General features: G+C 41.2%; 1 protein-coding gene and 1 long non-coding RNA gene across 2 annotated transcripts in view; one reads left to right on the forward strand and one right to left on the reverse strand.

Annotated features, from left to right (window-relative positions):
- LOC26528666 (diacylglycerol kinase 1) overlaps window positions 1–14,882 on the reverse strand; it is a 49,854-nt gene that overhangs the window by 2,999 nt on the left and 31,973 nt on the right. Inside the window, 12 exon segments of the mRNA XM_044010619.1 lie at window positions 4,447–4,928; window positions 4,931–4,964; window positions 4,966–5,478; window positions 5,948–6,162; window positions 6,239–6,325; window positions 6,456–6,648; window positions 6,894–7,025; window positions 9,039–9,250; window positions 9,696–9,827; window positions 10,228–10,336; window positions 14,466–14,590; window positions 14,682–14,807. Of these exon segments, the coding sequence (XP_043866554.1) occupies window positions 4,447–4,928; window positions 4,931–4,964; window positions 4,966–5,478; window positions 5,948–6,162; window positions 6,239–6,325; window positions 6,456–6,648; window positions 6,894–7,025; window positions 9,039–9,250; window positions 9,696–9,827; window positions 10,228–10,336; window positions 14,466–14,590; window positions 14,682–14,807 (2,360 nt within the window).
- LOC116804053 lies at window positions 74–10,641 on the forward strand. The gene is made up of 4 exons (XR_004364074.2): window positions 74–112; window positions 8,951–9,060; window positions 10,039–10,527; window positions 10,608–10,641. It is a non-coding gene; the product is annotated as an uncharacterized LOC116804053 (long non-coding RNA).

Here is a 14,882-nt window from a genome sequence, read left to right on the forward strand (position 1 = left end):
AAATCCCAGCAGCAACAGCACACACAATGACAACAACAACGAAGCAACAAAACAACAAACAATAAGCCACAAAAACAACAACAAAGGACAGGCATGGACCACAGAATACCCTGTAAGTATTTCATTCGAATACCCCATAAGCTAGGCAACCAAAACTAAGAGCTAAGCGAAGCGCTTCAGGTTGTTTGCCAGGCAATTTATAAAGCTCATTGATGCCTGCTCATTGGGCAAGTGAGAGTATATTGGTTGCCTTCATATTTTTCAAAAAGGATAATTCATCTTAAAACTATGACTATAGTTAGTTACAGATGGATTCAAGTTCTTATTCATTCTTAAGACCTTCTCCCCCTATTCCCATGTTTCTTTCTCTTTATATTCATATATTTTACGTTTATATTTCCATCTATTATAGTTCCTGTGCTTGTCAGAGTCCTTTTCCGTTGTAGGCATATCCTTTCGATATTTGTTTACTTTTAAGGGGTATTTGTAACAACAAAATCGTCGACAGTTTGCTGTAGACGCCTACAGTTTAAACAGACGCACATCAGGTCATAAATAAACTAGAGCACACACACAAACACACACGCTCATAGAGACACACACAGTCACACATGTAATAAGAAACAGAGACAGAAATTTGATGGCATCTTTTTGTAGTATTTTTATATATTTTGTTTCGGTCGGGATTTGTTGTGGATCTTAATCGCATGGCTGGCAATTGTCTGTCTGTGAGCTGTGTGTGTGTGTGTGTGTGTGGGTGTGTGTGTGTGTGTGGGTGTGTGTGTGTGTGTGGGTGTGTGTGTGGGGCTCACTGCGTATTAGGCTGATATTTAGTTACGTTTGGGGGCAACGGCAACGACGGCGACGTCGTGGGCTATAGTGGGGAGGGTGAGGGGCGAGGGGTGGAATAGAGTGCAAAATGTTTGCACAAAAAGGATTTCAACTTTAGCCGCACTTGACAAATGGTGCAGCATTACAAAATACACAGGCACGCACACATCTCTATCCCCTATACAGAGATATACGAGCGTAAATATGAGAAATAAAAGTGCTCTATCGGGGAGTGCCTGACCAGCTGGATCCCTGACTTCTGTCTTGAGCTGTTGTGGCAGAAACACTCACAGAGAGCTCAAGTTTGTATGCGTTTATTTCTGACTGTGGGGGCAGTACGTGTAGAGTATCCATAAAATGGAGTATTTGATATTTGAGGAATCTACTATGCACTCATACTGTTGTAGTCCTCTACTGCTAGATTGACTCGGCTGAGGATGCTAATACTTCCAGCTTATACTCTATTTCTATACTGCTATACTCTTATACTCATATAATTATAACCTCCAGTGTTCATACTCTTGTACTGCTGCACTCTTAAGCTCCTATACTCATACTGATATGCGATGAGCACTAATATATGATGATATTAGTGAATTATTATGCTGTGTTTTTATGCAGATGTAGAGATAGGCAGCCACAGTCAGGTCGATTAGGTTGTTGATGTTATATATATATTGTCTTACACTTTATGCTATACGTATATATTGTCTTATACTTTAATGCTCTCTGCTGATATAAATTGTATAAACGAGAGCGACAAGTCAGTTGTTCAGTCTTATATCAGTCTTATACTATTACTCTTTTACTGTATAATATATAGCGTCTTACTGCCTCTAGCCAACGAATCGACCCTATTAACTTGGCCATTTACAATTGGTATAAACAGTAAACACTATCGCAGGACATTCGACTTCTACCCCTACCCTCATGCGTCGGTCCCATGTGGGCGTGTTTTCATTCTGATTAGACGCAGGACACGAGTCAAGTTTGCGCCTTGCTGATTTGTACAACATATCCGTTTTAGTTGCTGCCACTTCTTGTGGGCCATGGTTTTTTCGGCTTTCGTTTGTCGTGACTTTCGTGCGCTGACGTTCGCATCTGTATCTGTATCTGTATGACCTGCCTGCCTGCCTGTAAATTTGCCACTTAGCCTTTCTTTATGGCCGCATTAAATCTTCGCCAGCTACTTAATTTTGTGCGTTTTTCCTCTTTCGTTTTGATTTCCACTTTCGACCCAGGACCTTCTGCATCTTGTGTTAAATTATTCAAAGGATGCTTTAGCCAAAAGAAAAGTAAAACTTAGGCCATCTGATTCACATGCTCGAATTTATTGCCCGATTGGGTTCTTTTCTGTCAAGTCGTCCCTGGGGCTCAATGTGTGTCCGTGTTGTCCAGGACTCGTTTAAGCCACTCACTTGTCGGCAAATAGTAATTAGAGAGCCAGCCAAGTCTGCTGCTCATTAATTTAAATAGTGCATACTTCGCATATCCCGTTAGCCCCTTAATTGTCGTCGTCCATTACAATTTGGGGACATTTAGCCATTTAGACATTAGGCCAGTGGACATTGGGCGATTAGACTGAAGTGTTGACGGGACAAGCGATGCTGGTTGGGCAGTCTAGTACATTAGAGCTCTACTGTGGGTTGCTAGCAATCAATGTTAAAATTATACTTCCTAGCCTCAGAGGAAGTTGAAGCTGTAATTGCCTGTCAGTTTAAACTCAGCCCTAGGAATGGAGCCGATTCTGGAGTAGTCAATACTAGGCTAGGCTGTCATGTGTAGTTCGACTTCTGTGATTAGTGTTGAAGTTGATCAAATGATGGAATCTATTAACAATTTGTCAGCAATAGACGCATATCAATCGACTCCCATGTCCTCAATCAGACTTCGGTGTTTGGCTTAGTCTGATTGCTGCATTCCTAGAATACAATTGGCTCTGATCCCAAATCCATTTGCATGCAGCTCATAGTTCGCAGTTTGGCATTTTGAGCTCGACATTTAACCTTATCAACCCATGCCCAATTATGTGGCCTATTGATTGAAGTCTATTTGCATTCCGCTGTCCTTTGAGCCCTGATGTTCGCGCGCGCTAATGATTGCGCTGTTTGAGCTCTATCGATGCATTTATGATGCAAATGAGCCGCCGACTGTTGATTGAATGCCAGCTATTTGCAACTGTGTTTGTCCCATCTCCGTCCCCCCCTCTCTCTCTAATGTGTGGGTTGTGTGTGTGTGCAATCAACTTTAGCCGCATTTGCAATCGGGGCATGCTGCACGTTGCACGTTACATGTTGCATGTTGCATGTCTTTGTGCAGCACTTTGGTAATTTGCGGCAAGCGTGAAATATGGAAATTCGCAGCCATTGTTATTCTTACTTTTGAATACCCTATATATATAGAGCAAGAGTGCACATACCCTAGTGAATTGTGAAGATGGATACAGTGATGCCTCCCAGTAAGATACCTTCTAGCTGCACCATCTCAGCAGACTCTTTTCACTAATTTAAGTATATTAAACTTGCTCAAATCAGAGCTCAACTTTCTTCTTTTGTATCAACAACCTTTGTCAGAGTTGTTGACTGTTTGCTCAAGCGAGAGTTCACTGTATTCTCTGCTATCTATTTCCCCAGCGCTTTTGTTTGAGTTTCATTTCAGTTCCTTTGCAGCTCTCGCTCGCTCGGCTTTCAAGTTTATGGCGAAATTTGCATTAGAAAGCGAGGGATTGCACTTTTTCAGCTTTTGAGCATTTTCAACTTTTCATTTCGCGTGCATTTGCCGAGTTCTGTGCGCTAAAAAGGGCGGAAATGTGTGCTACGTTTTGCTTCCATACTCAAATCACAAATGCTGAATAAATGATTAAGCAAATGAATATATGGCCCTATGAATTATTGAATAGTGTGAATAGAGCTCTGCACTCGTATATTGACTTGAAGCCAAAGTAAACACAAAGGCATTCGCCATGAATATTGTTGCAGTTGACTTTGTCTTTAAGCTGCTTTCCAAATTTAAGCTGCATTATGAGGAGATTATGTGGAGACATTCCATTGTTTGTTATAAAGTTTGTACAATCCCTGAAATACCTGCAATACACCTCCATTCAACTCAAACTGTAAGCTTCTGTGCGAAGTTTTGACTGTAGATAGCAAAAGTCTGCAACAATTGCTGGAAAGTTTATGTCGAAAAGCAAGAAATGAAATGGCTTTGCAGGGTATGCAGGAAATTCGATACTAGATACTGATAGAGTTGTGAAAAGTAGTATCAATTGAATACTCGATAAGTTGCCTATATGTTAAAGTTGAAAGTTGGCCTCTTAAACATGTAACTGTCGACTTCAATATACTCTAAGGGCAAAGAGAGAGGCACTGTGAATTTATTTCTTAAGATTATCTGAAGCTGTCTTCATTCATGCTTGTCACGCACTCTCAGCTAGGGTATGCGCCCCTATGTCCGTTTGGCTAATATGATTGCAATCGTGCTCTGCTGTGCTCTTAATATGAAACAAACTGCAGCAGCACAAATTGTTAACTGATTTACCAATTAAACAAACAAAGCAGAAAAACAACAGACGAGTCGAGCAGACAGGAAACAGGGGATGAGTCTTAGTTTACTTACCACGCCAACGGAAAAATAATTGTTGATAATGTTGTAGGGCACTGTGCAGTCCTTGTCCGATTGCACTTTGATGGGCTTTTGCGGAATGTTGGTGGTGCTGCCAGTTGCTGCTGCTGATGCTGCTGGTGGTGCTGTTGTTGCTGTGGGTGTGGTTGCTGCAGCTCCTATTGTTACTGCTGAGGGTGTTGTTGGTGTTGATGCTGTGTGGGCTGCTGCTGTTGCTGAGGGAGTCCTTGGTGTTGCTGGTGTAGACGCTGCCGTTGCAGAGGGTGTTCCTGCAGCTGCTGTTGGTGTTTTCGGTGTTTGTGGCGTGCTATCCACTTGACGTTGTCTGCTCTGCGGCTCTGCGTTGATATTGCTGCTGGTGTCGGACAAATCTAATGACAATGTAATTTGCCGCTTTACAATGCTTTGCTGTTGACTATTATGATCATCGCTTTGATTATGCTCAAATGCTGCTGTTGCTGCTTGCTCTGTGGCTGTTGTTGCTGTTGACGCTGCTGCTGCTGCCGCTGCTGCAGCTTCCGCTGCCAACTTTTGCTGTTGCTTGTGCTGCAGCAGCAATGTCTCTAGCGATTGCTTTTCCGTTGCATCTGTTCTGCTGGCTGCCAGCAGTTGGGTTTGATTGCTGTTGCTGCCAACGGAATTGCTGCCACTGCCACTTGAGTTGCTGCTGCTGTTGCTCTTGTTGCTCATTGTGGCAGTCAATGTTTTTTTTTGCACCCGCCTCGTTTCGAACGTGGACATCGAAATGCTCTTCGTGGTTGTGCTGCCACTTACAACAACATTCCCACTTCGCACCACCTCCAGCTGCTGCTCCTCCTCCTCCTCTTCCTCCGTTCTCGTTGTAGTTGTGGTTGTTGTTGCCATCATAATCGGTTTGCCCGTTGACATGTTGTCGTTGCCACTGCTGGCGCTGTTGCTGACGAAGTTTTGCCGCTGGATTTCCTCGAAACGTTCGATCACCGATTTGTCGACCACAACGCTCTGCGACAATTCAATCACCTTCTGCATGTTTGAGTGCAAAGTTACCTGTCGAACAGACCGAAGCATCGAGAGGGTGAGTGCGGAATAGAGGCAGTTAGAGACATGTGTATGTGTACTATGTGTGGCTACATTCAAAATTAGTTTGTGTAATCGTTTTTTTCGGTTTCCGATTCGATTGCCGTGCCCTCGCCTCCCACTCTGGACCAGACTCAATCTGCAGAGCTGCAAAAACTTTGCTAGATAATTGGATTTTTCTTTCTAATTTACTTTTGCAAACTGTTTGCTTTCACTTCTAACAGCTCGATTTTCAGATTCAAGCTATTCACGATAAAGTCTCGCATCTATCGATACATTACACTAAAATATTTTGAATAACTAGCTAAGTTTATTGAACGATTATTATCGCTTAAATGTCTAGCTACTTTAAGGAATCTATCGATTCGATAGTTTCACTTTAATTTCAACTTCAGTGATCACGCATATCCAACTGGTTTTTGATTTCTGTTTCGCTTACCTTGGGACGCAGCTCCTCCACAGTGAGCGGTGTGTTGGTTACCTCGATGCTCCAGCGGTCCAGGCTAACGGTCGAGGCGCGCTTTATCTTGTCCATTAGTTTGGGTATGTTCTCACCCTCATAGCCGCCGCCCCAGCGCAGGCAGCGTGCCAAATCATTTCCCGTTCCAAGCGGAATCACCCCAATGGCAGGCTGTGTGGCCAGCTCAATGGAATCTGTGTGGTTGACATCGTTATCATTTACTGCTATTAGCGAGCTTTTACGGCTGCTGCTGCTGCTGCTGCTGCTTACCCATTGCCTCGAGGACCCAACCAACGGTGCCGTCGCCGCCACAGCAAATGACTTTAAAATTGGGCAGGTCCTTAAAGAGCGTAAGTCCTGTCAAGGAATGTACAGTTAAGACGTTACTTGATTACGCTATGCTACAGTGGAGCTCAAACAGACGCTCAAGGCGGGTTCTGTAACCGCCTTTCACTTTTCAGTTTAGTATTGCGAATCTGTGACGTACCTTCCTTGGGCCCACCTTTGGACAGATCGTACACCTGCCTGGGATTGAGCATGTACTGAAATTTGCGTAGAATGCGATCGCCCTGACGTCCTCCACTCTTGGGATTCACAAACACCAGCAGAGGGCAGCTCAACTCATCCGGCGGCGTAATTTGAAAGTGCGTTGCCTGCTGATGATGATGCATATTTGATTTCTACTCAAGATTTTACGGGTTTTGGAGTTACGATTGGGTTTAATTTTGCAGGAATTGTGATGTATATACATACGATACAAATATATACGCATATATGTGTATATAGTTAGGTGTGACAGCAATGTAATTTACAAAGTACAGTAAGCAAGAAGAGTATGAATGGAATGTGGATTAGTTAGAATTTTGCCAATTGGGAATTAGTTGGAGCATTGTTCTTAATTCGATTACAAATGGAGTCAACTCACTTTGTGCGCCTGATTAACGGAGCGCTGACGATCCAGCACTGCGGGACATATGGCTGTGGGCGGCACAATTAGCTCCGCATATTCGCCCAAAGTGCATTCCTTTTTCACAGACGAGGCGCAGCGATTATGCAACTAGAAAGAGAGAGAGAGAGAGAGCGAGAGGAGCGAGTGAGATGGCGGTAAAGTTTAATGAATTCTGCTAGCCAATTAGCCAGCAAGATGCAAAGTAGACCCAACAAAAATCTGAATCATAAAAAGTGAATTTTTAGCGCTCCCCTTAAATTCAATTAATGGCTCACTTCTGGCCTAGCCGACTGGGCGTATACGTATTTATTTGACGAGCTCTTCGCACGCTTGCTTAAGCGCTCATTTCGCTTTAATGAATTCGATTAAAAACTTTGTTAGCAGCGAACGCCGCCCACTTCTGAAAATGCTGTTAATTTACGCCTAAATGGAATTTAATCACGCCGCCATTTTGCCATACATATATATGTATCCATGTGAATATATATATGTATGCATGAATATCAGAGCAGCTACTTATTTTCTTCAGTGTATTGCAACTATCAAGCACCTTCAATGCTTGACTAAATGCAAATGTAATGGCAGTCAAAGTGCTCTACAGAATCGAGAGCCTTAGAGTTACCCTAGAGCATGGTCAATCGACTCATTCTATAAACATACATACATATCTATATATGCATATGCAGGGTGTATTCGATATCTATGTGTGTGTAGCTTACGTCAATCTTTATACCAAACTTGAAAAAGATTACAATAGTAATCCGTTCTTCACTCTATCACAGCTTATCCTTTATACTTGCTGTATGGAGACTGACTAACTAGCAAACCGAATGGAGTCTGTTGGGGATTCCAATATTTTGTTACTTTAATGCTCTTATAATATTCTTCTTTAAGCTTTACGTTGACTCGACTGCTGATACTAATTATGAATCTACTTTGCCTCCTCCCCCACGGCCACATCTGCCTGTTGCACACGTCTCAAGAGAAATCAGTTCGCCCAGTTTATGCATTTTCAATGCATTCCAGGGTATAAGTAGAAGAGGTACGCTTATATTCTTATCGCACAGAGGGTTATGGCAGCATCAACGTCGAACTTCTTGTGGCTTGTGTTGTGGCTGTGCTTATCGGGCTTGCCTCGAGACCTCAACTATTGACTATTGCAGCAGCGTTTCAGCTTGTGAAACATTTACAGAAACTTTCGTTGCTTTGGCAGAGTTTGTGTTGTTGTATTTGTTGTTGTCTGTTCTAGTTGCTGACTACAGATAGCGAACTCGGCATTATCTTGCGACAAGCTGCATGGTCTGTCACAGGCAACGCGCCAGACAAAGTTGTTGCAAGCGGTTGGCTGTGCCACAGGCATGCTGTGGCATGCAGCAGCAGCATAATTTCTTTGAGACGTGACAATTTGCCAACCCTAAAAAAAGAAGCAACCAGAAGCAGCCAGCCAAGTGCAAGACACAAGTGTGCGTCGTCTGTCTCCTCTGTCTCGGTGTGTAGTTAAAATCAGTGGAGCTTAACATGTTTTTTGCAGGAATCAAAACAAATAGAGGAGCCAACGGCCAAAGCAACTGAGCAGACGTCGCTCTGTGTTGATCAAAATAATTGAAATTCTACATATTGAACGAATTCCACCAGCTTGTGCACAATTGGAATTTCTTCTCACTGCTTCTCACTTTATCATTTTATCACTTTCCCAGCTTCTCAGTTGGCAACTGTCTTGTTAAGTTAAATAAATGCTTTGAAGTATAAGGGGAAAATGCCTCCAGCATTTATCGCCCCCAACCTCCAGTCCCCAACTCCCTACACATTCGCCTCCCCATTGACAATGCCAAGAATTTAATTTTTTTTTTCGCAATTTACAAACTGTATTGAATGGTAAATTTAACTACAATTCGCTTTAACTATAACGAGGGTAGTCTCAAAAGTTAACGAGCACAAAGTGAAAATAGCAGAAAATTGAATTAATTCAATAATAATAATATGGAATAATAAAAAATTTATTTATTTAATTATTTTCTTAATTATTTAAACAGATTTGCTATTACAAACACAGCCTGCTGCAATACCTTAACCCTATTTGAGGGTCCCATTTGGGATTCTCGGTCAGAATCATACACTCACCATCATGTGGCACCAGCGACAGGTGAGTCCCGTTATGCCGTGATAGGCCTTAATCCGTTTGCGGCACTTGGAGCAGCGACCATAGCAATTGCCCTCGACCCAATGATGCAACAGATCTCCGCCACACTTGGGCTTCTTTGACTTCACATAGGTTGTGATGCATGAGGCAGGGGCATGTTGCACGCAACGTTCATGCACCGTATATTTGCAGACTAAACAGGAGAAATGGTAGATATTAGATATATAAATTTATATTAGCTGAGATTAATTAGAGAATTAAGAATTTAGTGGAAGCTTAGTTTAATTATTCTTTGAAAATTTAAGTTAATATATTACAATCAGAAGAAATATAGCTAGAATCGTATATAAATTAAATATTTAGCATAAAGCCAGATTATATAACATTTATATAAGATATATGCATGTATATTATTTGGCTATATCTATAAATACTTTAAAATCATCATCATCTATTAATACGGTAAATCTATTATAAAAGCAATTTGCGCCAGCTCAACGAGACATTAGCCATTTGGGTATAGATAGTTGATATATATATATTATAAATAGTGCATCTATATAGTATATATAGTGCATATATATAGTATATTTAATTCTATATATAGTGTATGTAATAGGTATCTCTTTGATACTTACGAACACAGCAGAGTCCCTTTTTGCCAAGGCCGACCAACATATTTAGGCAGAGATTGCAATATGCTGGCTTGCTAAAGTGCTTCAGGCGCCACACATGAATGCCATCCTCTTTGAGTGTAGTGCTGTCGACACCTGGAAAGCGGAGATGGGAGGTGGGTGAGTTACGGCTGGTGTGTTAAGTGAGTAGCTTGATATATGGATGCATTGCAGATGCAGGCGGCAGGCGGCAGGCGGCAGGCGGCAGGCGGGCGGCAGGGGCCTCGCACAGTTTTGCATACGTGCAGCAGAAGGCAAAAAATGCCACGTTTACTATTTTCACATTTTTGCTCTACTCTTTTTGCAGAACTTCTGTGTACCTGCTGCAAATGACTTGATTATTGAGACAGCCAGGGCAGACAGCCTAGCTGGCAGTGAGGCAGTGAGGCAGCGAGGCGATAAATGCATTGAAAGCTTCACAGCTACTTGGCTCCGATGCTCACACACACACACACACACAGACATGCTCACGCACACACACTCAACTCATACTCACCTAGAAGGACGAGCAGCGGTATGGTTGTCATGCCGCCACGTTGCCATTCTTCCAAGGACACTGTGCCATCGGCATCATAGTCAATTTCAACCATCATATCTTGCAGTATCTGTAAAAGTAACAAAAAAAGAATCGTGTAAAAATGGGCTCGAGGTGGAATTTTCGTTGCTGTATGACATCCTGATTGACATTCTGCGGTAGAGTAAGTCAGATAAAGGCAATTTTACTTTGTGACTTTCGGCTTTTACCTTTGACTGCAACGGAGTTGGGGAGCGCGTAATTCGAGCAAAATTTATACAGGTAACCTTATTACGATTGTCTGCCACACAGATAAAGCGATAAAACGAATTTTACTCTACTTCTATATTGATTTCTTTCAGGAAATATAATAAAGACTTGACGAAATATAATAAATACTGGCGACGTTTCTGCAATATAGTCGACTCGATAAGCAAAGCCTGACAAGCATAATTTTGCTCTTTCTTACTACTTGAGCACCTAAAAAGAGGATTATCAAATAACTGCTTTTTGCATAAGGATACTCAACAGAGACATAAAGGACAATAGCATCTCGCCTGTTAATAAGAGGAAGAGCCAATCGTATTGCCTTTGCTTATAGCTACATAATGGCCATCTAAACTGAGCAATTGGTCAATGAAATAACTTTGAGTAACATAACAGCAAGCCTCGGTCTGCTAAAGAATACATATCACTTGTCGTAGCATGCAGTTTTTTAGTGCTAACCCGGATGCCTTTTTGTTTATGTAAAATGTAATTTTTTATCAATATTTATTTATAAGCTCCAATAAAATTTAAATAAAAAATAAACCAACGTTTAACAAATTTTCGATTTATTTATGAAAACTAAAAATATTACATAGTTTTGCAGCAATATTTGGCGGGGAAATTTTTCAGTTTTACAATTTTGTTGCATACTTTTAGGATTATATGTAGCAATCAGTAAGGAATGTCTTAGGCTGCATCAGAGCATTGCAAACTTTGTAAATGATATATAAGAAGAAGAGCATTAAGGATACTTAAGGAGCATTTCAAAATATGAATTTAGAAAAGTTATTCCTAGCGATAATATTCATATATGGTTACCTAAAAACGCCTCTAACTTGTCCGTGTCCTTACGCAGGACGAAAGGATATGGTGCGTTAGGCTATGCAAGAGCAACTCTACAAATTCCCATTAAAAAAATATAGGGTCATCTAAGAATCTTGGACTTGGAGTTTTTTGCTTCAGGCCGGGCCTGGGCGGCTAAGGATTTGGCCAAAAACACACAAAATCGCCAATATCTCCGAAACTACCGGGCAAATTTCCATGTCCTTTGGCCAGGGAGTAGTCCTGGTGACCCCACTTCGTTTGGCACTTCGATTGCCAGGATACGCAAGGATACGGTTGAGTAATTGGCTTTTTTCTTCTGTATAAAAAAGTCCTTATAACTCAGCTGTTTGCAGGACTTTAACCCTTCTTTTTGCTTCTTCCTGATTGGTGCCACGAGGACTTCATTTGGTCTAAAGGACATTCCGATAGTCCTTCCAATGGCCGAGATAAAGTGGATTTTCTGATTTTTTGCCAATTTTTCGACCATATCCCTTGCAATTTTTGATGGAAAATTTTTTGTGGAATCCTGGAAATCCTTGAATGCAAATCGATAGTATAAGTGCTCACGAGCTCAAAAAGGTATGTCATGCGGGGATCCTTAAGGATATGTCGGAGTTATGGCTGTGTAAAGAAAGTCCTTGTTTTGAAATTTAGTTCTATCTCGGCCAAATTTGAACGGATTTTCGCAGGAAATGGCGCGTTTAGATTCTATGCACTAAGCGGATCGATCCCTATTAAAATAATTTGAGCTTATCTAAGAAACTACGGGTAAAAATTTCAGGAATTATTGCTATAAGTTGATCATATCCTTGCAGATCCTGGCGAGGTATGTGGTAAAAAAAAAATATTGTTGACCTCTATAAATTGGGCAAAAAGTACTGCAATCTTCCTTGTAGTTTGTGAGTGTTTCAGAATTTACATTTGTTTATAAACTTCCTTGGCAAAAATCAAAGAATGTGGTAAGTAAACCACTAAGTCAATTTATGTGTCTATGAACATTCCACTGCCCTGTCCTGGCTGTGTGGTGGTGTAGTTTCTTTTCTATCAAGGATCTACTATAACTAGCTTTAGGGCAGTTCAAATCGGATTTGCTGGACGAGTCACTTATCATGCGGCATTCTGAGTGTATTTCCTGTATGTCTTCATTTCGTATTGGCATTTTCTTTAAAATCCTATAGTTGGATTTGTTGTGGCTTCAGTTCAAAGCGGACATTTCCAGGAATCACCAGCAGAAATATTCAATATCCGGTGCCATTTGTAATGCGATGTCCTGTTTGCCTTTTGCCTTTTGAGCTTGCCTTTTGCTGTTTGCCTTTGCTATACTACGAAAGTAGGAAACTTTGATGGACTAGAACCGCAACTGGTTTATGCTTGGAAAATTCATTACACTAGAATTTATGCGGCATCCTTTTTTAGCTTCTCTCTTTTCTCATGGTTTTATTATGCCGGAAATGAATTTCAGAATTATGCAATTCATTAAGTGTTTTGATTATTTCTGTTTCAACTATGCCCCAGTTGATGTGGTAAGCAAAACTCTTTCGTGCCCATTTAAAGTGACCAAAAAGGGTGTATTGTTGATGTGATAGAAGATACTACAGAGTTCATCTTGCCATGTTTACCTTTATTTTATTAGTTACTATATATATGTATGAAATTATGCATACAGTTTCTTACAATGAATACATTTATTTATAATTTTAGATACCCTCAGTCCCTCGCTTTTCAGGTCAGATACAAACAGATTTTAATGTACGACTATGGCAACAGGTTTCAGGGTAACTCCGAGTCGTTCACTCAAAATTAAGTTAATCTCACTTGTTTTTTGTTTTCTCCTTTTCCAACCCGGAAAGAATTTTGATTAAAATATTTTTTGTGTATCTGCTTAGAATTTAAAGTATGTGGCGCCTTCTGACTGACTCTGTGTTCTGCGTTCAGTGTCATAAAGCCATCCTGAACATGGAAACGGAAAGTGCGCAAAAGCTCAACCCAAAACCCACTCGGCAGCCCGGCGTTGTCCTGCCTTGGCTTTAACACAGTTAGATTCGTTCTGCTGCCCCCGCTCATTCGGGCGTTTCTCGACCAGCTCACCAGCTCACCAGCTTTGCGCTCTCGTTTCAGCATAACCCGAGGGTATTTTGTTAATTGAGTTTTGTGACGCTTTGACTTTATTTGTGGTCGCCAGCAACAACATTTCTTCCTTGTCCCCATTTCGCTTTTTTCTGTTCTGCCCAGTTCATCGACAATTTGTTTGATTACTTAAAGCTATTCCTGTGTCCCAGCTAAACTTGATTAAAGAAGGACCTTTAGATATTTTATAGTCGAGTGCTCTTGATTGTTCTTATTAGTGTTGTAGATCAGCTTTAGCAACTTTCCGAAAGTTTACCTCTGAACAAGTCAAGAGCAAACTCCACCATGAAAACAAGTGAAGGTATTTAATAGTCGACTATCTGTTGTTGTTCTTGTATCCTTCTTGGTTTCGCTAAGCTTGAGTGATTATTTTGCCATTCAATGTGTATTTTTCTCCCGAAGCCTGATATAAGGAGATTAGATATAAAGGGACAAAACTTCATTAAAATGATTGGTCTAGGTATTCATTAGTCGAACATACTTTCTTCTAAAACAAAATCACCAATTGGATAAGAAGTTAGGAAGCATCTAAAGTCTATTCTGGGATCTAGTCCAAGTATCTAATAGTTGACTACTTCTAGATTCTCCCCTGCTTCTGCATTTACTTTGATCTTTATAATTGTCTATCCCAAGCTAAACTCGATTGGAGAAACTGGTGCAGGTACATAAAAGTCGACTATCAATTGTGTATTTTTTTTTTGCTTGGGCTTGTGTAAAACTATAAAAGTTCACAGCTTCAGCTTGAATCGTAGGGCAATAAAAATGGAATTAATTTTAAGTGCTTGCAAGTAATTGAAAAAGTTTTAGTCCGCGGTTCGAGTCCCAGCAGCAGTGATTGCTTGATTGTTCTGGACTGTGGATGCTTACGCATTTATGTGCGTAATGAGCAAAAATTGTCTCTGGCTCTGATTGCAGTGTAATGACTTTCAATTGTAAGAGAGTGAGTGAGGTGGAGAGAGAGAGAGAGAGAGAGAGAGAGGGAGGCATTGTATCACACTTACCGGACGCAACTCGCTGACATCCCAGCCAAGATATTCGGCCACGGCCATCATCTGATTAACAATGGCATCCATTTCGGCTGTGTCCAGGACTCCATTGCTGTCCGTATCGTACAGCCGGAACATGACTGCCATAATGAATGATTGCGAGAGAGAGTGAGTGAGATAGGTGAAAGGGTCAAGTGTTGCGGCATGCCTCATAGCTTTCTCAGCACTTACATTCGAGTTTGTCCTCTGGGCGGCCAGCCTCGAGCAGTGATAAATAGCAGACGACATCCTTCAGCGGAACCTTCAGTGTCAAGGGATCGAAGTGCGAGTATTTGCGTGCCAGCAGCTTAATGTCAGCTGCAAATAATAATTAAGAGCATAACAATCAAATTAACAACTCAATCTGTACATCATTAACAGAACAAATAATTC

This window comes from Drosophila mojavensis, unplaced genomic scaffold (assembly GCF_018153725.1).
Source record: "Drosophila mojavensis isolate 15081-1352.22 unplaced genomic scaffold, ASM1815372v1 contig_80, whole genome shotgun sequence".
Taxonomy (NCBI): Eukaryota; Metazoa; Arthropoda; class Insecta; order Diptera; family Drosophilidae; genus Drosophila; species Drosophila mojavensis.